This window comes from Mirounga angustirostris, unplaced genomic scaffold, assembly GCF_029215605.1.
Source record: "Mirounga angustirostris isolate CCGP_5_RB_7025 unplaced genomic scaffold, mMirAng1.0.hap1 SCAF_12, whole genome shotgun sequence".
Lineage (NCBI taxonomy): Eukaryota > Metazoa > Chordata > Mammalia > Carnivora > Phocidae > Mirounga > Mirounga angustirostris.
In genome coordinates, this window is record NW_026991720.1 from 80,496,924 (window position 1) to 80,521,116 (window position 24,193).

At 36.7% G+C, this 24,193-nt stretch overlaps 1 protein-coding gene across 8 annotated transcripts in view; it reads left to right on the forward strand.

The window, feature by feature from the left end:
* The window catches only part of CACNA2D1 (calcium voltage-gated channel auxiliary subunit alpha2delta 1), a 507,273-nt gene extending 483,694 nt beyond the window's left edge, over positions 1–23,579 (forward strand). For 7 of the 8 annotated variants that reach the window (XM_064575347.1, XM_064575348.1, XM_064575351.1 and 4 more), the window contains 7 exons: positions 94–246; positions 330–382; positions 2,053–2,108; positions 2,510–2,639; positions 4,614–4,723; positions 5,589–5,671; positions 19,440–23,579. In XM_064575347.1, coding sequence (XP_064431417.1) covers positions 94–246; positions 330–382; positions 2,053–2,108; positions 2,510–2,639; positions 4,614–4,723; positions 5,589–5,671; positions 19,440–19,556 — 702 coding nt within the window. In that variant the 3' untranslated portion in view covers positions 19,557–23,579. Of the gene's footprint in view, positions 1–93; positions 247–329; positions 383–2,052; positions 2,109–2,509; positions 2,640–4,613; positions 4,724–5,588; positions 5,672–7,252; positions 7,344–19,439 lie in introns of those variants that run through there. The other variant, XM_064575350.1, reaches the window with a different exon arrangement.
* Positions 23,580–24,193: the final 614 nt, after the last annotated feature.

The following is a 24,193-nucleotide window of genomic DNA, read 5'->3' on the forward strand; positions in this document are numbered from 1 at the left end:
TGACAGTTTGTCTCACTGCTCTTCATGGCAACGGTTGGGGTGTTAACACATGGCGTCAGTTTGAAACTTTACTATTTTTCCCTTCTGTACTAGATTGGACGATTTTTTGGAGAGATCGATCCAAGTTTGATGAGACACCTGGTTAATATATCGGTTTACGCTTTTAACAAGTCTTACGATTATCAGTCGGTGTGTGAACCCGGCGCTGCACCCAAGCAAGGAGCAGGGCATCGCTCGGCGTACGTGGTCAGTAAGCTCCCCACCCCAGTTCCTCTCCAGCGCACACTCAGCGTCCACTCGCGTAACGACTCTTGAATTCTATTTTCTAGCCATCAATAGCAGACATACTACACGTTGGCTGGTGGGCCACTGCCGCTGCTTGGTAAGTCACGATTTTTACTGGTAATGAGCACGGGGGTGTAAAGTGGTAACGGGTTTGATGGCAATGCTGATTTTGTGACATGTGACTCATTATTAGGCGAACTCCTTTTTTTCGTTTCCAGAATCACATTCTGATCATATTGACATGGTCCATTTAAAGCTGCTACAGTTACTCAGTTTTTCATATGAAAACAGTGTTTCCTCCTGCAAACTCCAGCCTCTTTACAGATCTATTGAAGTTCTCTCGTGTTTTTCTCTTTACACTCATTTCTTTAAATTTTAGGTATAGCAAGACATCATGACTTCTCTTTTCACCTGTTTCCTATTCAGGCAGTTTAAGAGGCATCGTGTTGCTGAAATGGATCTCATTCTTCCTTTTTACTCATTCACCCTCCCTACCTCCTTCAACACCTCACTTATACACTCTACCACCTATGAAAATAAGACATGTAAACTGAGGCACTGTGGAAAGTCTGTAAGATCAAATTTGTTTGGCTCTGGTCAAATAACTAAACCTCCTTTTCTGTCTGGGATCCTTTCTCTCCCTCACTCCTTCTTTAACTCCTTCCTTTTTTTCCCCCCATCTTTTGTATCCTTTCCCTACCATATCGTCCCAGCCTTATTCCATGTAATTGTTCACATTCATTTGATGGTGAGGCTTTCCCAGCTAAGATTAAGTGATTGTTTTTGTATACCACTTTCATAAAATGGTACAAAGATTTTAGATTAAAAATCCTATTTTTTCTGGGGAAAAAAACCCTGAAAAATGGTGCTTTCTATTGTGACGCTGGTATTTATTTATATATTAGTTGACTTGGGTTTTCTAAATCTCATAGTAATCCTGAAGTACCTGATTGGCTTTATCTTATTTTCTGGCCAGAATCTACCTCCTTCTCACCACCCTCTCCCCCCCCATTTTTTAACTAAATTCAATTCTATAATGTCTATACTACTCTATAATATTGGCTCAATTGTCATTTACTATAAAACTGAGATGGGGCGCCTGGGTGGCTCAGTTGGTTAGGCGACTGCCTTCGGCTCAGGTCATGATCCTGGAGTCCCGGGATCGAGTCCTACATCGGGCTCCCTGCTCAGCGGGGAGTCTGCTTCTCCCTCTGACCCTCCTCCCTCTCATTCTCTCTGTCTCAAATGAATAAATAAAATCTTAAAAAAAAAAACTGAGATGTGCTGTACTCCCTAGATATCCTGGGTTTATTTTAGGTCATGAATGTCATATCATGTATTTACAAATCCATTCTATATTGTCAAGGAAAGAGTTCGCAGACCCCTGGCCCAAAGTTGTTTTTCTTTGATCTTTGTTTTTGCTCCACCACAGAGTTTTAAAACTAAACTAAGGAAGCACTCCTGAATTTAAAATCTATGCTATGAAAGATTGACACCCGGATTTACCACTCCTCCACGATGGCTTGTCTTATTAGGCCTCCTCACCCCTAACTTGGTCCTGAACATTTCTGACTTCATGACTTCTCATACAGAAACAAAATTACACTGTTTTGTAAAATTTAAGAAATACTTATATAAAAATGCTCAATTTTTTCTCAATAGATGAAAAAGAAATGTGTACAGGCAGAATTATTCAGGTTTTTATTATGTAGTTTATGAAGGAACTATTTATATTTTGAGCACTAATTATTCATATTTACAACTTAGGTCTATTCTACAGCAGTTTCTCCTGAGTTTGACCTTTCCACGACTTCTTGAGGCAGGTATGTGAATACTTAGCTATTGTCAATAATAATTAAAATTCTGTTTTGGGATATGCTGAGTTCACCAAACTGAGTGAGAAGGTATGTGTGTTTGTGTCTGTGAAAGAGACCATCCATTGGTAGTCTGGAAACTTCTTGTCAAAACTTTCCTCATGCTTTGGCAATTTTTTTTTTTTTTTTTGGTCCTATTGGCCTCCAGTTTGTAGCCTCCTATTTATTGAATTTATTCTCGTGATATTTATTGGGCATCTGTTAGGGGCCACCACTACCTTACCCAGAGATGAATAAGCCACCCAGGGTGCCTGCCCTTGTACATTCACTTTACTCCCTGAGAAATGAAGGCTCTGGGCACTGACCATAGTGTCCGCGCCTGGTCATCTGTGTTGTTTTTTTTCCCACAGTTGAGATGGAAGAAGAGGACTTCACAGCTTCTCTGTCAAAGCAGAGTTGCATTACCGAACAAACCCAGTATTTCTTCGATAATGACAGCAAATCATTCAGTGGTGTATTAGACTGTGGGAACTGCTCCAGGTAAACCTGTCTTCCTTTCTAGTTCACTGAGAAACTGGATTCACTTTTATCATCATTACAAAAAGTAACTTGTTCAAGTCTGAGAGAGACAGGACTATTTGCAGTTGGAAACTGATCTTTAGTTGCGCTGTAGGTTTTTAAAATTTACGTTTTCAAGAATTCATCCTGAGTGGGTAAGTTGTAATTCTGTCAACTATCATAATAGGATCAAGACAATTGCACCTACTTTAAGGCAGAACCTAGAAAATTTGATTGTATTTTACTGTATTTTTGTCTAAAAGGACCCCTCTAACAATTTTTCTGAAGTCATAGAATTATATGAACTGTAGTAAGAACTATAGTAATTCTTTGCAATCCTAAGCCGAATATATGACTTCTATTTACATTTATTTACTAAATAGTTTTACAGAAAGGTATTCTGGGGAGGGAGGTGTTTTACTTCTACTCCTCACTGAAATTTACAGTTGAATGCATCTTTAAATTGGGATGAAGAAGTAGGAGAAAATATCACTTCCTAAAAATCAAGGTTAATGTTAGTCATCAGTAGGTATAAAACATCTTGAGCAATTTTTGGAAGAGGTTGAGAATTTAATTTGGTTGTGAGGGATAGAAGAAGGCGGCAAAGTGGGACTTTTCAAAGTTTTGAGAGAGAGTGATCATTCATGTCACAGGATCCCTGAGAACCGAGCAGAGAGGCACGGATTGGGGACACTTTGTTTTAGTGACTGAGGGCAGGTTATTCTAGAAGCAGGGTTAACCTAGAGAAGAGGAAATAGGAGGTGAGGTCATCTGAGCATGTGAAAGGGCTGGGAGAGTTGCTAGGGGATTCGGACGCTTGTAACAGAGAGATGTTTTCCAGCAGCAGTTAACTGAAACGAGCATGAATTTTTAACAGACACAGTCCGTACGACTTTTTGAGTTACTTTAGCAAATCTCTGTGTCCTCGGAGGAGGTTGAGGATAGGAAGAGAAGAGTCGGGCATCAACTCAGAAAGAAATCATACCGTCTTGTATAGAATTTAGCATATCAGACTGTCAAGTTTAGCCAACAGAATTGTTGCTGTATGGTTAGCTCAAAATTTCAGAATCCTTTGGCCTTCGCCTAATAGGTATCTGGTAATAATCAATTTTTAATGTATAGATTGCTAAGTTAAATTGTACAGCTTTGTAATCAAGATACTAAGTTCAGTCATGGTCGTTTTTGATTCACTGTATCCTTATGCCCCATTTTTTTGAAAGATGTATAATCACAAAGGAATGACTCTTTAGCAACCAAGATAAAAATGTTAATCTGTCATTAAAGGCAGCAGAAGCAGCTTATGATGTGGGGGAAAAAAACTCTGCATGGAATTGAAAGCCCTTATTCGGTCTATATCTGTGTTGTCTAGTTTAGTGGTTACCAAGCCTGAGAGGCTATTATTAATTACAACTAATATTAAACTTTGTGTCTCAGTCCCACTAGTCACATTTCAGGTGCTCAATAGCCCAGGTCGCTCTTGTTAACCATAGTGGACAAAGCAGAAAACATTTCCACGTCCATGTTTGTTGAACAGCACTGATCTAGATTAACTCTGTCCTTAGTTTGGGCCAGATACTTAGATGTTTTCGGCTTTCTTTTTTTATCTGTAGATTACGGTAGTTTTTTAGTAATAAATACAGTTGTTTAGGCATGTCAAATAAAACTGATTCTGTGAGTTACAGTGACTCCGTAGTGCTCATTGTGCATTGAGGTCTAACACTTAAAAATCTGTTGCAATTTGACAGTATTCCGGAGAGGTAAGATGTGCATGCTAACGAATAAAAACACGGTCATGTTTCTCTGCTAAAAATGAGAACATTTTGTTTTACTATTTACACTGGTGATGCTTTGTGTCTCAAGATGTCAGATGTTGGCTTTCATTTTAATATGTAATTTGGTTTTTTTCTCCCCTAAAGAAAATGTTCATTATCTGTGTTTTTTAAAAATATTTTACAGAATCTTTCATGTAGAAAAGCTTATGAACACCAACTTAATATTCATTATGGTTGAGAGCAAAGGGACTTGTCCCTGCGACACACGACTGCTCATACAGGCAGAGCAGACTTGTATCCTTTGGCGACAGAGATGCTGGGAAGCAACTGCCATCTTCCTTTTAACCTCGTCACATTGTTTATGCTCCAAGAGAAAAACTCTGAGCGCCATGATTACCCCACATGGGCAGAATGAACTCCTCACACAAAATTCAGTTTGAATATGCAGACCGATGGTGCTCCCCAGGTACCAGCAGAATATGAAAGGTTTCCTGCTCCTATAATAAGGCTTTGTGGAGGAGACAGTGCAAGTTTCCAAGGAGATCTGGAAATGGCTTGAAAGAGCCCGGAGGGGGAATTGGTTTGGGGTTCTCTGGTGGTTAGGGTTTGCTAGCCGGGCTGGTGTAGGCTGCAAAGCTGTCAACACTGGATGGTTAAAAATGGGGTTCAATGTGATGTATACCTACAGTGGAATACTATTCAGCCTTAAAAAAGATGGCAGTCACAGCAAAACTGCTTCTGGTTATAAATACGCTAAATGACTAGTAAAGCATTGTAGACAGCAGATTCTACAGAGTGCCTGTTCTCTTTAGCATTTACCCATGTTGTTTTGGGGGGAAAAAAAAATTAGTCCCACCTGTTTGAGGTTTACTGCTAGCAATTAGTTTATAGTTCTGTCTTGCTAAATCGTAGACACCCAGTTCTCCCCTGTGTACTGTGCGGCATTTGTTCATTTCATCCACTTGTATTTTACAATTACCTGTTCCGCACTTGCCCATGGGCATCCTGACAAAAGAAAATTGCTGGAAGTTAACTCCCTTAAATCCCCAAGCACTTGAACTAGATATGTAGGACTAGACTAATGGTGTAGGTGTCTATTCTTTTTTTTAATTGTGTGGAAAGAAAAAGAGACTTCATATTCCTTAACACGTGTCTTCAGCTGATGGTCCAGATCCTTGTGATATGGTTAAGCAACCCAGATACCGAAAAGGGCCTGATGTCTGCTTTGATAACAATGTCTTGGTAAGACCAAATGTTTATTGTATTAAAATACTGGAAGTCAGTGGTCAGACAGATTAGTTTTAAGTCAAACGTAATCATAGTGGTTCTCATTTCAGTATTTTTCATGGTTAGCCTAAGCTTCACAGTTGCTTCTTCTATCTGTCCTTGGCACAGAAATTGTACTTTCAAACGCAGTTCCAATCAACTTGCTAATAATCCACGGTCACAAATCTATTTTAAAATCTATTTTAAACACTTTCTCATCAATTGACAGTGTTATTTATGATGAGTTGCCTCCCTTTATTTATTCTTGAAGATATAAGAGGTATTTTTATTAGTTTTACTCTTTCTTTAGTGTATTTAAAAACCTGTGAAACAGCTCTTGTCCTTTTTTATCATTTTTTTTAACATGGTTTCTGACTGTATCATAGATTTGTATTTTCACTTTGCATGATATTAGACCAGGTCAGTTACAAAGAGTTAAATTACACAAAACATCATTATTGTATGTGATGTCAGGATGACCACTGCTTTCCTATAGGTCAGCGCTCTTCCTCTGACACACTCTGCATGCAATCAGCTGTATGGTTCTAATTATTAAGAAACTATATTCTCAAATATGAAGGCCACACCATAATCCCTGCTTACTTTTAAAAACTAATTTTAAATGTAATTCTCCCCAGTTCTGATTGTTCATGGTGGGCCTTTGTTTGCATGCTCCTTGGAGTCTACAAGCTACTCCATGCAGAGAGCATTATCCTATGCATTGTTTATTCTAAAAAAAATGTCAGATCTCCTCTTGATTAATGTGCATTTGTAGAGGTGGTAATTTAGAGTAGACTTATTTCCTCAAATACACACATAGCCACCTTTGCCCCCCCCCCCCAAAATTAGGCATTTCCACAGATACATAATATGCAATTAGATGAGGAGTAAGGCTTAAAAAGCAAGATATGTAACAGTAAAACCCAGTTATCTCTGCTCTTTGATGGAGAAAGTGATTCCGAGTTGCCCCTAATTGGTTTTTTTTTTTTCCATTTTATCCGGTTAGACTTAAAAGTCCAGATCTGAGGACTTTTGTTGTTCCATCTGCTAGATTTTCAGGAGCTTTGCCTATGTGAAATCATTCCCCAAAGAATGTTGAATGTGGGCCCAAGGGGAGTGTTGCTCATTAGGGAAACTTCATTCATCAACTCTTTGTCACCAAAGACTGAGATTAAACTCACTTAGCTGAACTTTAAAGATCACGTAAAAAGCCCTGTTACCCGCAATATTTTCAGCCCAGGAGACCATCTTCCTCAAGGCCCTGGAAAGATTGGACTAAGACAAAAACTTTCAGTAATTCAAGATCTTATGAATTCTACATCGGAGTGCGTGTGAAAGTACAACTCTTGTTCAGTAGCTTTACTGTGCTAATAATGTCTTGTGTTTCTTTAGCAGTGAAATATTTTGGTAATGCTTATTTGGCAATGGTCACTGTGCATCTTCTCTGGATGGAGGCTCACGTAAAGTGCCAGCAAACTGCATGAAATCTCATCTCGTATGTCTTTTCTGTGTTTTCTTTCCTTTTCTTGTACTTGCTACTTTGCCCATTGTTAATAGGATCAACTTATGTGCACAACGGGTATGTCAGCTCCGATCTTCATTTCACTGCAAGTTTTCATGTGATGTGGATGGTCAGTCACTTTCTCTAATTTTTCTTTTCGTGTGTGTTCGGCTTGAAATTTTATTAAATAATCCATATCCCTAAATCCACTATAATAAGTATCCTGAAACCAGGTTATTAAAATCCCAGTACTTACATTGTTTTGTAAATAGCGGAATGCAAGTATTGCTTAAGTTTCTAATCCTAAATCAAGCATATCCTTTTCCTGTGTTTATTTAAAAAATCAGTATTTTCCTTTAAGGTTTTATAGAAAGATTAAATCAGTGTGGGAAAAATTATATATGCTTCCTGAGGAGAAATAGCCCAAGGACATTTATTAGAGCTGGTCATCTCTATTTTCAAAAGATGCTAACATAACATTAATGAACCATTTCAGTTTTATCCAACATTATTTTCAAAGTCAATAATTCAGTTTTTTTTAAAAAAACAAATACAACTTTATATTTTTACTACCATAATATTGATATTCTTATTGAAATGTTTTAGTGTAAGTGCATCCAATTTCTAAGCTCATTTTACTTAGCATCTAGGCTAAAATGATCCCTTATTACCTTTGGCCAATTTCTGAATTCCATCATTACCTGAATAGAGGTTTTAGGGCCTGAGCTTGTGGTCAGGGATTCATTTACAGTTTTGCAGTGTCTTTTCTGATGCTCTGGAATCATCACGATTGTTCTTCCTTCACTGCTGTCCAGGTATTCATTGATTAGGAACCACTAGATGGAGATATGGCCATTACTGTGAATGGAGGGGCAGAAAAGTAGAGTAGCAGCGCGAGTCTCAGAACACAACTACATTTTTCCTGGGATAATAAAATAATGGTTTTCATGGCACAAGATTCCAAGAGAACTAGCTGCTTTGGATCATTAAAAGACCAAAATTAAATGATCCCCTCTCCATATTTTTAAAATTGATATCTAGGTAGCTATTTGAAGTCATGTTTTACTGATCCCTACCCAGGTGACTATACCATTTACATATGAAAACTATAGTAAAAATATTTTCCATGTTATATTTTTTATACTTCTTATTTGTGAAGATAGAAATGAGCAAACTAAAATGTCAGGCTAAGACCAAAAGGTGAGGAACAGTGTAAATATTCACTCTACTTTTCTCTGCCGTAGAGTTTTTCGGTAACACAAAAATATAGATCACTTCCCTCTTTTACCTTAAAAACCTATAGGTAAGCATTCATTTTTTTTCATCTAAAACTCTCCCCTCAAAATTTTCTTTCTCACCATAACTATAAACTTACCAAGAAAATAAATATCACTGTGGATTCAGCTGGATGGGATCAGTACGTTTTAATGAAATAATTTTTGAAAGATGAAAAGAACACATCTGGGATTCCCTGTCCTTGAGGAATATATAATGGATAGTCTTGAGAAGATGATGTAGATGGCATATACTTTACATTAATAAGACTTGAAAACATAGTTATCAGTATAGAACAGTGAATCTAGTTTATGCAATTGGAGTGTTGCTATGATAACATCAAAAGAAGTATCATTTTCTCTGAAACAACCAAAAGTTGAAAAAAATAGTACCCAAAAATACTGAAGTTAATTGGCAGTTGTTCCTGACACCGAAGCCCAATAAAGGGGAAAGTCTAAACTTCAGTGCTAGTCTAGCTGTACACTAGGAATTTGTGGTGGGTGAGATTCTGCTCACAGATCTCTGACGACATCTTACGGATCATCGCTCTGAGCATTTCAAGAAAGACTGTCTAAAGCCAAAACCCTTGTATCCTATGGAATCTCAGAAGAGTATCGATTACAGATAGCCAGTTGTGAGGACTTCATTAAAATGCAAGTGTTCAAAAGAGACCTTTTGAAAAGTTTATCAAAGAAGTAAAGCCAATAATATGTGCCATTGAGAAAGTTCATTATTTTATGCAAACCTCATTTATGAAAGCACATTATTGGGTACATGAATATGCAGATGTGTGTATACCTACAAATGTACTGCCTACGAGAACACATTATTTGCTAGACAACTTATTCCTATTAAAGGCTTACTGTGTAGTATCCAGCTGCCTAAATAATTCTAAAAGCACATTTTCTTTGAAGCTGTTGTAGTGAGACCTATTTAAATTCCAAAGTTAGCCATTATTTGGGGGGTTGTCTTCACCAGTGATTTGCCCTTTGTAATTTATTTTCTGAATTATAGTCATTATATTCAAATTATTGACCTATTTATTACTATGTATAATTAGTTACCCCTAGTTATTCTGGTTTGGGAAAGAAAGGCAGGCAGATTTAAGAGTTTAGCAATACTTGTTTAACAAGAGAAAATTGAAGATCTTTTAGCCACTAGTATACATGGTCTTAGAAAACCTCGGGGAAAAAAAGGAATTCTCAGTTGATGTGTTTTAGAGTTTTTTGAAAGAAGTCTGTAGCTGAAAATTACTATCGTTATTTCAAAGTTATATATAATATTAGCACTGCATAGTTTTTTTACTTAAACTGAAACAAAGTATCAATCTTTAAAAGTCAGACATCTGTGTTCATGGGATTTTGATCTATCCTTAATACAGAAAAAATCTTAAGGTTTCTCCCACATCAATGTATTTTTTTAGAATCTATCTCTTTTTTTAAAAGGTTTTACTTATTTGAGAGAGAGAGAATGAGACAGAGCACGAGAGGGAAGAGGGAGACCCCCTGCTGAGCAGGGAGCCCGATGTGGGACTCGATCCCGGGACTCCAGGATCATGACTTGAGCCGAAGGCAGTCGCTTAACCGACTGAGCCACCCAGGCGCCCTAGAATCTCTCTCTTAATTTCAAGTCGTGGTAGACGTGGTTGCCCATGCAGAAAACATGACAGGAAACTGAAGACAGATTTTTTTTAGTGTGAATCAACTTATCTAAACCTCCCTCTCCCAGACTGAAACAGACCTCATCACACACAAGAAATGCGACTGAGCAAATAAATTAACAAAAATTAAAACAATGGAATCAGAGATAGTTTTTTTCTTTACAGTAATAGGAATTTGACAAAATATATCATTAGTACGTTAATGGGTCTTATTTGTGTGCTAATTTCCCATCCCATCAAATTAGTACTTACTGTACACCTGTGAATTAGACCATTCTGGGGATGAGGTATTTGAGATATGTTTATGCTCAACAATATGCTTTTACTCTGGAATTCAAATGTAACTGAGCATTGTTTCTTTTACCTTGTTACCCTAATTTGAACAAAGAGGAGCAAGTACAAAGTCCCAGAGATGATAGTACACACCTTGACCCATTGCAGAGACAGACAGTGTTATTGGAGCAGAGGAAGATGGAGAGGTAGCCAGGCTCCCAAGGCCTTGCTAGGAAATTTGGATTTTGTTCTGAGAGATAAAAAGAAAACTTGATGTACGGTTCTGAGGGGACTGCTTTTTGGTAAAAAGATTGTAAAAGAGCGAAAGTAGAAGCAATGAGACATGGGAGGCAGCTTTTGAGGGAGTGATGGTGAATTAGACATGAGATCGTGATTAGACATGAGATCGTGAGAAGTGGGATGTATTTTGAAGCTCAAGTCAAGAATACATGCTGGTGAATTACATTTGAAAAAAGTGTAAAAAAGGAGCAATCACAGATGACTTGTTGACTTTACCCTGATCTATTTCTACTAGAAGTGTTTTTCAGAAAAGTACTATCTTTGGGCAAGTTTGAGACCTTTCTGAGACATCAAAGAGGAGAGGTGGCAGAGATCAGTGTGGAGGTCAGAGGAGACTTCAGTAATTTTATAGGATATAAAACCAGAAGTCAGGTGCATTTTTTTTTTTTTTTTAAAGATTTTGCCAGAGACAGAGACAGAGATAGCAAGAGCAGGAACACAAGCAGGGGGAGTGGGAGAGGGAGAAGCAGGCTCCCTGCCAAGCAGGGAGCCCGATGCGGGACTCAATCCCAGGACCCTGGGATCATGACCTGAGCCGAAGGCAGACGCTTAACGACTGAGCCACCCAGGTGCCCCAGAAGTCAGGTGCATTTCTATACATGAATAATAAAACATCTGAAAAAGAAAACTATCCCAATTCACCATAGCATCAAAAACAAAGTATTTGGAAATAACTTCAAGGAAGTAAAAGAGCGGTACAATGAACACTATAAGACTTTGCTGAAAGAAAGAAGACAAACATAGACATCCTGTGTTTATGGATTTGGAGAATATTGTTAAAATGTCCATACCACCCCCTGCCACCTATGGATTCAGTGTATTCCCCAAAATACCAACAGCATTCTTTACAGAAATAGGAAAAAACAATTCTAAAATTTGTATGGACCCACAAAAGACCCAAAATACCATAACAATCCTGGGGGAAAAGAGAAAACTGCAGATACCAGGTTTTTGATTTTAGACTATACTACAAAGCTACAGTAATCAAAGCAATATGGTACTGGCACAAAAATAGACATATAGACTAATGGAACAGAAGAGAGCCCAGAAGGAAACCCCAAATATATACGGGTCAACTAATATTCAGTAACATAGCCAAGAACACAGATTGGGGAAAGGATGGTCTCCAGCAAATGGTGCTGGCAAAAAAAAAAAGAAAAACACATGCAGACAATGGGACTGGACCCCTATATTACACACAAAAATTAACCCAGAATGGATCACAGACTTGAATATAAGATGTGATATTATAAAAATCCTAGAAAATAAAGTAGGAAGAAGTTTCTTGACATTGGTCCTGGCAAAGATTTTTGGATACAACACCGAAAGCATAAACAACACAAGCAGAAATCAACAAATGGGACTGTGACAACTTTGAATGGTTCTGCACAGCCAAAGAAACAACTAAATGAAAAGGCAACCTACAGAATGGGGGGGGGGGGGGGGGGGAGTTTGCAAGCAATATATATAGGATAAGGAGTTAATATCAAAAATATATCAAGAACTCATAAAAGTTTTAAAAATCAACTAAAGGGTGCCTGGGTGGCTCAGATGGTTGAGCCTCTGCCTTCAGCTCAGGTCATGATCCTGGAGTCCTGGGATCAAGTCCTATATCGGGCTCTCTGCTCCTCCCTCTGCCTCTCTCTCTCTCTCATGAATAAATAAAGTCTTTTTTAAAAATCAATTAAAATTTGGGCAGAAAAACTAAATAGATGTGTTTTCCAAGAAGACATCAAAATGGCCAATAGCTACATGAAAAGATGTTCAACATTGACAGTCGTCAGGCAAATACAAATCAAAACCACACATTTCAGCTTTAAGGACACACACCTTAAAGTATGTGAAAGTGAATGGATGGAAAAATATATTCCATGCAAATGGAAATCAGAAGAAAGCTGAGGTAGCTATACTTGGACACAATAGACTTCAAGACAAAAACTATAATAACAGATAATCATATATTGATAAAGGGTTCAATCAAAAGTGGATATAACACTTGTAAATATTTATGCACCTGACACAGAGGCACTTAAATATATACAGCAGATATTAACAGACCTAATGGGAGAAGTAGGCAGCAATATAATAGTATTAATACTGGTAGGGTAGTTCAGTTCCCCATTTTCATCAATGGATAGGTCATCCGGACAGAAAATAAACAAGGAAACAGTGGAGTTAAATGACACATTAGACCAGATGGATTTAAGTGACATTTACAGAACATTCTACCCAAAAGCAGATTACTCTTTCTTCTGAAGTGCACATGGAACATCCTCCAGGATAGAACATATGTTAAAGCCACTGAAGACGCATTAGTAAATTTGAGAAGTTGAAGTCATATCAAGCATCTTTTCTGACCACAGTTGTATGAAACTAGACATCAACTATATGAAGAAAACTGGATAATTCACTAAATATGTGGAGATTAAACAATATGCCACTGAACAACCAAGGGTCAAAGAAAAAAGCAAAAGACAAATTATATATAATATAAATATATATTATGTATTAAAGACAAATTAGAGACAAATGAAGATGGAAATACACTGAACCAAAACTAATTGGGAAGTAGCAAAGTAGTTCTAATAGGAAAGTTTACAGTGATAAACACCTATATTCAGAATAGAGAATGATCTCAAATAGATTTACACAAGGATTAAGAGCAAACTAAGACCAATGCTAGAAGGCAGGAAATAAAGATCATGACAGAAACAAATGAAATAGAAACTAAAAAGACAATAGAAAAGATCAGTGGAACTATGAGCTGGTTTTTTGAGAAGATAAAATGGACAAAACTTCAGCTAGACTTACAAAAAAGGAGGATTAAAATAAAAAAACTAGAAATGAAAGAAGAGACATCAAAATTGATACCACAGAAATATAAAGTATCCTAAGAGACTACTATAAAAATTACATAGCAAAAATTGGAAAATCTAGAAGAAATTGATAAATTCCTAAAAACATGTAGCCTATCCAGAATGATTCATGAAGAAATAGAATATCTGAACATACCAGTTACTAGTAAGGCAACTGAATCAGCTCTCAAAAACCTCCCAACAACCAAAAGCCCAGGACCAGACAGCTTCACTGGTGAATCCTACCAAGCATTCACCAATACCAATCCCTCTCAAACTCTTCCAAAAAATAACAGAGGAAACACTTTCAAATTCATTTTACAAAGCCAGCCTTACCATAATATCAAAACCAGACAAGGACACCACAAGATTAGAAAATTCCAAGCCAATTTCTTTGAGGAACCTAGATGTAAAAAAAACCTCAACAAAATGTTAGCAAACTGAATTCAACAATCCAAGAGCATATTCCATGATCAAGTAGGATTTATCACAAGGATGCAAGGACAATTCAACATTGACGAATCAACCAATGTGATCCACCCTATTGACAAGGTGAAGGATAAAAATCATATGATCTCAATAAATGCAGAGATAGCACTTGCAAAATTTAACATCCATTTTGATAAAAACTCTTAACAAATTTGGTATAAAAGGTATATACCTCAACACAATAAAGGCCCGCAACTAATATCATGAACAAGACAAGGATGTCTAGGAATAAATTGAACCAAGGAGGAAGACGACGTGTACACTAAAAACTATAATATAAAATTGAAGACACAAATAAATAGGAAGATAATTCAGTGCTCATGAATTAGAATTATTATCGTTAAAACGTTCATACCATCCAAAGCAATCTACAGTTTCACTGCAATTTGTATCAAAATTTCTGTGACATTTTTTACTGAAATACAACAAAGAATTCTAAAATATGTGTGAAACCGCAAAACCCAAGAGAATAAAACTGGACCACTATCTTACACCATACACAAAAACCAACTGAAAATGTGTTAACTACTTGAGCTTAAGACCTGAAACAGTAAAACTCCCAGAAGAAAACCTAGGAAGTAAACTCGTTGACATTAGTTTTGGCAATGATTTTTTTTTTTTCTACTTTTACACCAAAGGCAAAAATAAACATGGGACTCCATCAAAGTTAAAAGCTTCTGACAGCAAGGGAGACCAATTGAAAGGCAGTCCCTGAAATGGGAGGAATTATTTGCAATTCATGTTGTGATAAGGGGCCAGTATCCCAAATATACAGAGAAATCCTACAACTCAGTATCAAAAGAAATCTGATTAATGAATGGACAGAGGAGCTGAATAGAATTTTCCCAAAGCCATCTAGGTGGCCAACAGGTAGAGGCATGCCTTGTTTTACCATACTTTGCTTTATTGCACTTTACAGATACTGCAGTTTTTTTATTTTTTTCAAATTGAAGGTTTGTGGCAACCCTGCATTATGTCATTTTTTCCAACAGCATTTGCTCACTTTTGTCTTTCTGTCACATTTTGGTAGTTTGCACAATACTTCACACTTTTTCACTATAATTATATTTGTTGAGGTGATCTGTGATCTTTGATATTACCATTGTAAGTGCTTTGGGGCACCATAAACCACACCCATCTAAGACGACAAACTTACTTTGTGTGTTCTGAATGCTCTACAGACCAGCCATTTCCCCATCCCTTTTTCTCTCCTGGGGCCTTCCTATTCCCTGAGATGAAATGATAATTGAAATTAGGCCATTTAATAACCCTGCAATGGCCTCTGAGTGTTCAAGTGAAAGGCAGACTCACATGTCTCTCACCTTAAATCAAAAGGTAGACATGATTAAGCTTAGTGAGGAAGGCATTTCAAAGGCCAACATAGGCTGAAAGCTAGGCCCCTTGCACCAAACATTTGGTCAAGGTGTGAATGCAAAGGGGAAGTTCTTGAAGGAAATTAAAAGTGCTATTCCAGTGAATACACAAATGATAAGAAAGTCAAACAGCCTTATAGCTGACATGGAGAAAGTTTCAGTGGTCTGGATAGGAGATCAAACCAGCCACAACATTGCCTAAGCCAAAGCCTAATCCACAGCAAGGCCCTAATTCTCTCCATTTCTATGAAAGCTGAGAGAGGTGAGGAAGCTGCAAAAGAAAAGTTTGAAGCTAGCAGAGGTTAGTTCATGAGATTAAAGCAAAGCAGCCAGCTGCAGAACATAACAGTATAAGGTAAAGCAGCAAGTTATCCAGATCTACTGAGGTAAGCCAGGAAAGTGGGTACACTAGGCTACAGGTTTCTTTTTTTAATTTTTTAATTTCCATTAATTACCATATAGGGTATTACTAGTTTCAGAGGTAGAGTTAAGTGATTCATCGGTTGCATATAATAAGCGGTGCTCATTACATCACGTGCCCTCCTTAATGCCCATCACCCAGTTACCTCATCCCCCCCCCCCCTCCCCTCCAGCAACCTCTTAACTATAGGAAACAAACTGAGGGTTGCAACAGGTTTTCAATGTAGATGAACCAGCCTTCCATTGGAAAAAGGTGTCATCTATAGAGTTCTTCCATAGCTGGAGATGAGAAGTCACTACCCATCTTCAAAGGACAGACTGTCTCTCTTGTTAGGGACTCATGAGCTGGTGACTTTAAGTTGAAGTCAGTGCTCATTGACCATTCTGAAAGTCCCAGGGATTTTCAGTCTACTCTGCCTGTCCTGTATCAATGGAACAACAAAGCTTGGATGACAGCACATTACAACATGGTTTAGTGAACATTGGAAGCCCACTGTTGAGACCTACTACTGAGGCGGGGGAGAAATTCCTTTCAAAATGTGACTGCTTATTGAGAATACACCTGGTTGATTCCAACCGTCATGAATGACTGTGAGGGGTTCAAAACTGCAGTAGAGGAAGTAACTGCAGATGGGGTGGAAATGGCAGGAGAACTAGAATTAACAAGTGGAGCCTGAAGATGTGACTGACTCTCTGCAATCTCACAATAAAACTTGAATGGATGAAGAGTTGCTTCTTCTGGAAGAGCAAAGAAAGTGGTTTCTGGAGATAGAATCTACTCCTGGTGAAAAAGCTGCAGATATTGTTGAAATGACAACAGAGGAGTTAGGGTATTACATAAACTTAGTCGATCGAGCAGTGACAGGGTTTGAGAGGATTGACAGAGAGATTATTGTGAAAGAGTCAGTCAATGTAGCAAACTCTTTGTTGTCTTACTTTAAGAAATGGCCACGGCCACCCTATCTTCAGCAACCACCACTCTGACCAGTCAGCAGCCATCAACAATCGAGGCAAGACCCTCAAAGAAAAAAAAAAAAAAAGACTCACTGAAAACCCAGATGGTTAGCATTTATCACTAAAGTATTTTTTAAATTAAAGTATATACTTTAGACATAATGCTATTATACACTTAAGAGACAACAGTATGATATAAACATAACTTTTATATGCACTGGGAAACCAAAACATTATTCTGACTTGCTTTATTGAAATATTCCCTTTATTGAATATCTGCAACTGGAACTGAACCTGCAGTATATCCAAGGTATGTCTGTACATGAAGGAGGTTCAACATCACTTAGTAGAGACATGCACATCAAAACTTAAAGGAGATTATCACTTCACACCTTCTAGAATAGCTATCATCAAAAAGACAAGAGATAACCATTGCTGGCAAGGATGGGGAGAAAGGGAATCCTGTGTGTTAATGGTGGGAATGTTAATCGGTACAACCACTATGAAAAACTGGTATGGGGGTTCCTCAAAAATTAAAAATACAACTACTGTATGAATTGGCAATTATAGGTATTCATTTGAAGAAAATGAAAACATTAGAAAAGATATATGCACCCCTATGTTCATTGCAGCATTTTTTTCAATAGCCAAGATACAGAAACAACCTGTGTCCATCAACAGAGGAATGGATAAAGAAGAAGTGGTATGTAGATAGATAGAAGGACACCCAGCCATTTTTGACAACAGTGTTGGACCTTGAGGGCATTATGCTACATGAAACAAGCAAGACGAAGACAAATAGTGCATGACATCACTTATATGTGGCTTCTATTAAAAAAAAAAAAAAAATCAAACTCATAGAAACCAAGAGCAGAAAAGGAGTTGTCAGTAGCTAGGGGGGAGGTAGGGAGAGATTGGCAAAAGGATACAAACTTTCGGCTATGAGTAGTCTGGGGATCTAATAAAATGTGATTATATTTGATTATTCTGTAGAATTGAAATCTGCCAAGAGAGTAAAACTTAAATATCCTCACCAATGGGGGGAAAATGATAAATATGTGGATAATGGACATGTTAATTATCTTGGGTGGGGTAACCTTTCACAATGTCTACCAATCACCTAAATATATACCTTAAATATCTTACAGTTTTGTCTATTAAAACTGAAAGTTAAAATTTTTAAAGCAAAATGAAAAAACACAAGGAAAAATCATTTTATATTAAAAAGGACAAAATTATGAGTTATTAACAAATTAATGGAATTTAAAGCTATAGGACTAGATTAGATTACCTGGGAAGAAAGTATAAATAAAAAGAGAGAAGTAATTTCTGGAAGTCTATCATGTAGAGAGCAAGAAGAGAAGCAGGTTGAGCTAAAGAGAGTAAGATGAACCCAAAACAAGTTTGGAGGAAACCAGATGTGTTGGGCAAATATACATGGGAAGACATGTTAAGGGGAGAATGTTGTACATTACCAAATGCTCCTGAAAAGTAAAATGAGATGAGGACCAAGAATGGATCATCATTTCATGCTACTCTTTAGATTTAGGAGCTAGCTTTTGAAAAAAACTTTTTCTTAATAGATTCTTTTGTTTCTTTCAGACTTCTCTTTAACAAACAGAAGTGTCCTGCCTCAAAAACGCAGCTCAAGAAAGAAATTTTATTTATTTACTGGGTGGCAGGCACTGTATTACACCCTTGTGAGGAAAACAAGCCAACGTTCTCTTCTCTGCGAGCTCAGAGGCTTTGGAAAATCATCCTGAACATTTCATTTACTTACATAACCTATTATTTGGATTACTGGATGATGAACCTTGGCGTAGTGAATTTTTTTAAAAGCCTCATAGCTACATCTACTTATTTTCCTAAACATCTTTAATGAAATTCAGTAACTAAAAGAAATCAAAGGATGTAGAAAATGTTAAAGGATAATTTTGCATTTAAAGGAACTTAATGAGCTACTATGAGACAACGGGGGGTCCAAATAGGTGTATCAGTTGCTTATATTTCATAGTTCTGTAAGTCAAACAAATGTCTCTTACTATCTTAGCTCTTTATTTTGAATATGTTATTAGAGTGACTTTTCATGTATGATTCAAATACATTATTCTTTATTTTACTTTTGGTGAAGGTCTGGATGCTACATGGGCAGCGTGGTGTGTTCACCTTTGAAACTAGACATAAAGGATATGGAAGAGAGAGAAGATCATTCCTCACATTGATTTTACCAGTCCCAAACTTTGCCTTATTGAGCATAATTCTTGAGAATTATAAAACCTACTGTCAATTTTACATTTACTCCTTATTCCTATAAATGTGTAGGAATATCTGATACTGTGAAAGTTTTTTTTTTTTTTTTATCCAACTGGTATATTAGTCAAAACAGCATTTATTATTCAAGTATTTTCTTTCTTAACCATCAGAATCTGCAATTCAAAATTTAAAGCATTCTTGAAATGGTACTAGGGAAATCGCTTTATTCAAAATTGCTGAACTATAAAATCTAGGGTAATGTAATTTATTTGGATTCAAATTAAAACCATTTTATCAGGTGAGTTCAGAAGTGGACTAAACACGGGTGCTCTGATAGATGCCTTACTAAGTATTTCTTCAGGATTTTTCTTTCTCCTTTTCTTTCCAACAGGAGGATTATACTGACTGTGGTGGTGTTTCTGGATTGAACCCCTCCCTGTGGTCCATCATCGGAGTCCAGTTTCTACTACTTTGGCTTTTATCTGGCAGCAGACACTGCCAATTATGACCTTCTAAAACTCAATCTGCGTAATTAAAGTCCAGACCCTGCCAAAACACGAGGCCTCAGTTGCGTTAAGATAGGGTCAACTGTGGAATGAGCAGAACACTAGCTGGGCCCATACCATGGCTAAATCTAAGGCACAGACGCATATGGCCCCCACTGGCTGCATGTCAGGGTCTCAGATCCTTAAACTTGTGTGAATGCTGCATCATCTATGTCTAACGTCAAAGCAAAATTCTATACATGCTCTATTGGAAAATTGGAGAGTTTGTTGTTTGCGTTGTTGGTGATTATATGTAAAAGGGCTCCCCACACTGTTTATGAATCATACAAATTGTCTTGACCTTGACCTGGAATTTTGACTTACTGCAAATCTTGTTCTTTTACCAAGAAAATCTCTAAAGGAAAAAAAAAAAAGGAGTTATTTTTGCCCTCACGTATTCTTCTGTTAAAAATTATTTCCTGCTTTGAGTAGTTATTGAAAAACGAAATAGAAAGAGAGAGATTGATGTAATCTGTTCAAATAGAAATAATGGCTAACTTTCTATGGAAAGAAATCTGCCATAAATAAAATGCCTTACGAAGAATGGCTTCTCTGCCAAAATAGGAACACAAATGACGACCAATTAAGTTTTGCTGGGGTAATGAATCCGTGTTTGAAAAAATAACTAAGAAACTATTAAACTAAAGGTGCTTGAAGATGCAATTTGAACATGTGACATGTTTCCTCATAAATGTAAGCCCTGAATCAGTGCTTCGATGTAATGTTTCTTTTTGTTCGCAGTAAAGTTATGTAGTGCTAGCCAGATATTTCAAAATGCTCTGAGAGAAGCTTGTGGGGGTGGGGGGAGGGGAAAATGTTTTTTCTTGTGATAAATGAACTTTGGTTACCAAGGGTATTTTGCATGATGCTGCCACTATTTTACCTTTCGGTTTGTTTTTCTCTTACTGTATAGTCCTTTGAAAAGTTAACCGAGTGACGTTAGTGTTATGTAAGACTCTGAACCTTGCAGTGTAATGCACTTAAGTCATCCTTAAAAATGTCATTAAATTACTCTGAATATACTGTGCAACGTCAATGCCGAATGACTGGCGTAGGTAAATGGTGAAATGGGCTAACGGATTTTATACAGACTCGTGCTTTTGCCTGAAAACCTATGTACAGATATTTTAAGTACATAAATCAGATTTGACACATTTATTTTTTGAAGAGTCCATATACGTTCTCGATGAAGATTCACACTAGGTTTCCTCTTTGTTCGTTTGCATAGCAGCACATACACTCCAGACGTTTCTGCCGCTGCTGCTTTTCTCCCTCCGTTGTAAAGGGTATATGATCATTTGACCAAAATTTCCGTGCAGTTTGATGAGGGTTTTATAATATCTGAACAAATAGGAAACCTTGAATCTGTATGTATGCACATGAACACTTGATTGTGAATAATCAAAATTGTTTTTATACAGCCTCATTGGTGAAAATGATTAGTGTAGTGAATGGGATATTTCATTATAGACTGATATGCTAGATTATTATTTATGCTTTTAAAAATAATTTGCAGGAGTCAACAGTGTTTGAAGAAAGGGTAAAAACTGTGGATGTGTAATTCTAGTTCAAGTGAGTAATTCTGCCGAAGGCTGGAAGTATACAGATATTTTTTATGGCGAAATGCCTTTGTTATTTTGAACATGCCAAATATTGGTGTGTGTATATGCTGGACATTTTCTTATACATCCTTTTTAAGTCAATATCTTACTAACATTATCCAGCATGCTTTATTACGCTCCGCGTATCAAAGACGTAACCACGTCTTTGGCGTAGTTTAAAAGATGTTAGTTTTGTTTTCAGCTTTGCACACATTTGTAACTCCCTCCCACCACCCATATGCCCTAGGAACCATTTGTGTATATTTCCTTATTTAAACTATTTTTTATTTAAAACCAGGGGTGGGTGGGAGTGGAATCATTTTGCCAGCTATTGTGCTAAGGGTTGACATCAGTTACCATTTCTAACGCATCGTTGTGATTTTGTAGTCTCATTTGTACCTGGTATTGACATTTTAGAAAACACCAAAGTGATTAAAAAAAAAAAATATATATATATATATATATATACACACACACACACACATACACGGAACTTCTCACTCTAGTGACACTATGTTTAAATCATGTTGTTTGTTGATTACATATTTAAACCTTACTGTTACCTTTTGCTAGACTATTTTAAATCATGAAAGTGTTGGGAAGGGGATATCAAAATATAAAATTATGTTAGTTCGTGTGTATATATGATGCACATTACAACAACTGAATTGCTTCCAGCATACAACAAACTACCTTAAAATTATCTTTAAAATCTATTAAATATATTTTCGTGGCTAATGTCACTGAAATAGTATGTCTTCATCAACTACGTTACTGTTGCATTATCACAGTTAAACTTGGCGTCTCTTGGCAGGGTCCTGTTGATTCCATTTGCCATCAAAATATATTAACATGCACGAGTCTTGCTATGATCCTTGATTTTCTGTTATAAAATAAACTTCTACTATGAGAACCATGTACTTGGTAATAAATTGGGTAAGAACGTGCTTTCTGACTAAAAATTGTTCTCATGCCTAATACTAGTCTTCATACTCTTAGCATTTTTTCAAAGACAGTAACCCTCATCCCATCAAATTGTTATATTTAATTTAGGATTTTTCTGTGAGTTCTCATTCTTGACAAGACCTGTTATGAATATTGATTTTCAAAGACTAAACGATCGAGAGGAAAAAGCTTTTAATCTCTTCGGCTTCTTTCATTTTGGCTCTACTCATCCAGTTTAACGTAGTTTGTCAGCAAAACAAAATCAAAGTAAGTCTTACACTGGTGTTGAGGAACAGGAATGACTTTTACATTAATGGTTTCTTTAGATTCTCTTCCTTTGAACCACCAATCGTGCCAAACACCAATCGTGGTCCATATTTGTAACAGGTTTTTAACATGACATAGTTAGCAAGTTTGATTGAAGAGATTTTTAGGTCCTGGGCCTTTAAGATTTTAGTATGATCTTTTTTCATGTTTCTAATGCTTGAGGCGTTATTGCTATACTTGGGGGGAAAAAAGAACACAAAACAAAACAGTGTTGCTGCCATTTGTAAGTTTTCCTGGAATATTCCTTTTAGTAACTTTAAAACTGGCCTTACTGGGTTCAAATAGGCAGTATCCCTTTTAAGTGACCTTTGCAACCCAAGTGTTACTTGCTTATTTGATGCTCTCTTCTATTTATGTCTCATTTAAATCTTTCTCCCCACCAAAGCATAAATTCTGTGTCTTCATTTAAAACTCTGAACTATTCCATTAATCGTTAGTTAACATTAAAATATCTAGAGGTAGACAGTTTGACCTTGTGAAACAAAGTGAGCGCTGTGATTTTTTCAAGTGTAGAATAGAATGATGATTTCACTTGCCCCCAACTTGAACTATTTTATCCCTATGTAGAACTTGTGTTGTTTTCCCATTAGCAGAATGTTAATATTGCTAATATTCCATGTATATTTCTGTAAAGAGCAAATCAATATAAGACGTATCAAGTGTTGAATAAATTCCAGAATTTCAAAGACTCAGACAACCCTTAGCAAGAGTTTCCTCTACCTTATTTCTAGTTCATGTAATTAACTCAGAGAAATTCCACTGAGACTAATGGGATACTGTCTTGTATAGATGCCAGTTGAGTTTACAGTGTGACCTGACAAAGCTGTCTTTTTTGTTGTGCCGTATGATTGTTGGATCATGCTTTTGAGGGATACTTTTATTGAAATGCTCAGTGTGCATCCATGCAAAAGGCCCATTGGCTTTGTGAACAAAAGATCTTTTCTCCCCTTTATTATGTTCTCTTGACACTTTTGTGGAAATCAACTAGCCTGATAAAGTTTTGTAAAAATTTGTATAATACTGTTATAAAAATATTTATAATCCCAGAAAATGTTGTGTTAAATCTTGTGCAAAAACAGTATATTCAGAATAAAAGTTTATCATTTAAAGTCACCAGTTTGGATTATTTAATCACATAAAATCCAGTTGAAAGAGACAAGTTATTGTCATAAATATATTTTACTCAGTCCTTCCCTTGGAGACCATTCAAAGTAGTGAAATAAAACTTGGGATCAGGAAAGTGCTTTTACGATCACAAACCGCAACTCACAAACAAATGTGCTTGCAACTCCTTTTCTAGCTCTCACCCTTTACATGTGGTTTTTGCCACCAAGGCATTTAGGAAGTTATTAATTCAGACTTTGGGCTTCTGGTAAAAAAAGAAAAAAAAAGAAAAAAAAAATTCCCAGCAGAAATAAAAATGTTTCCACATTCCTTTAAAACCTTGGGAAAATAGTTAGAAAGAGACAAAGTTAGAATATTTAAAATGTTAGTGTATCTTTTATACATCTGACTTTTAAATATTTCTCCTAGCTACTTTATAGCAACAGCAGCTGAAAAATTGAGGTCCAGTGTAAAGAATTAAGGGGGAAAAAAAAAAAACTGTTAGCTTTCTTTTACATTTATATCAGCTTATAACCTGTCCTCGTATGCTCACCCAATAAATACATTAATGAGCCTGATACTGTGTGGAATCTAGTATAATGTAGGCCTGCTTTTCTTTCTGG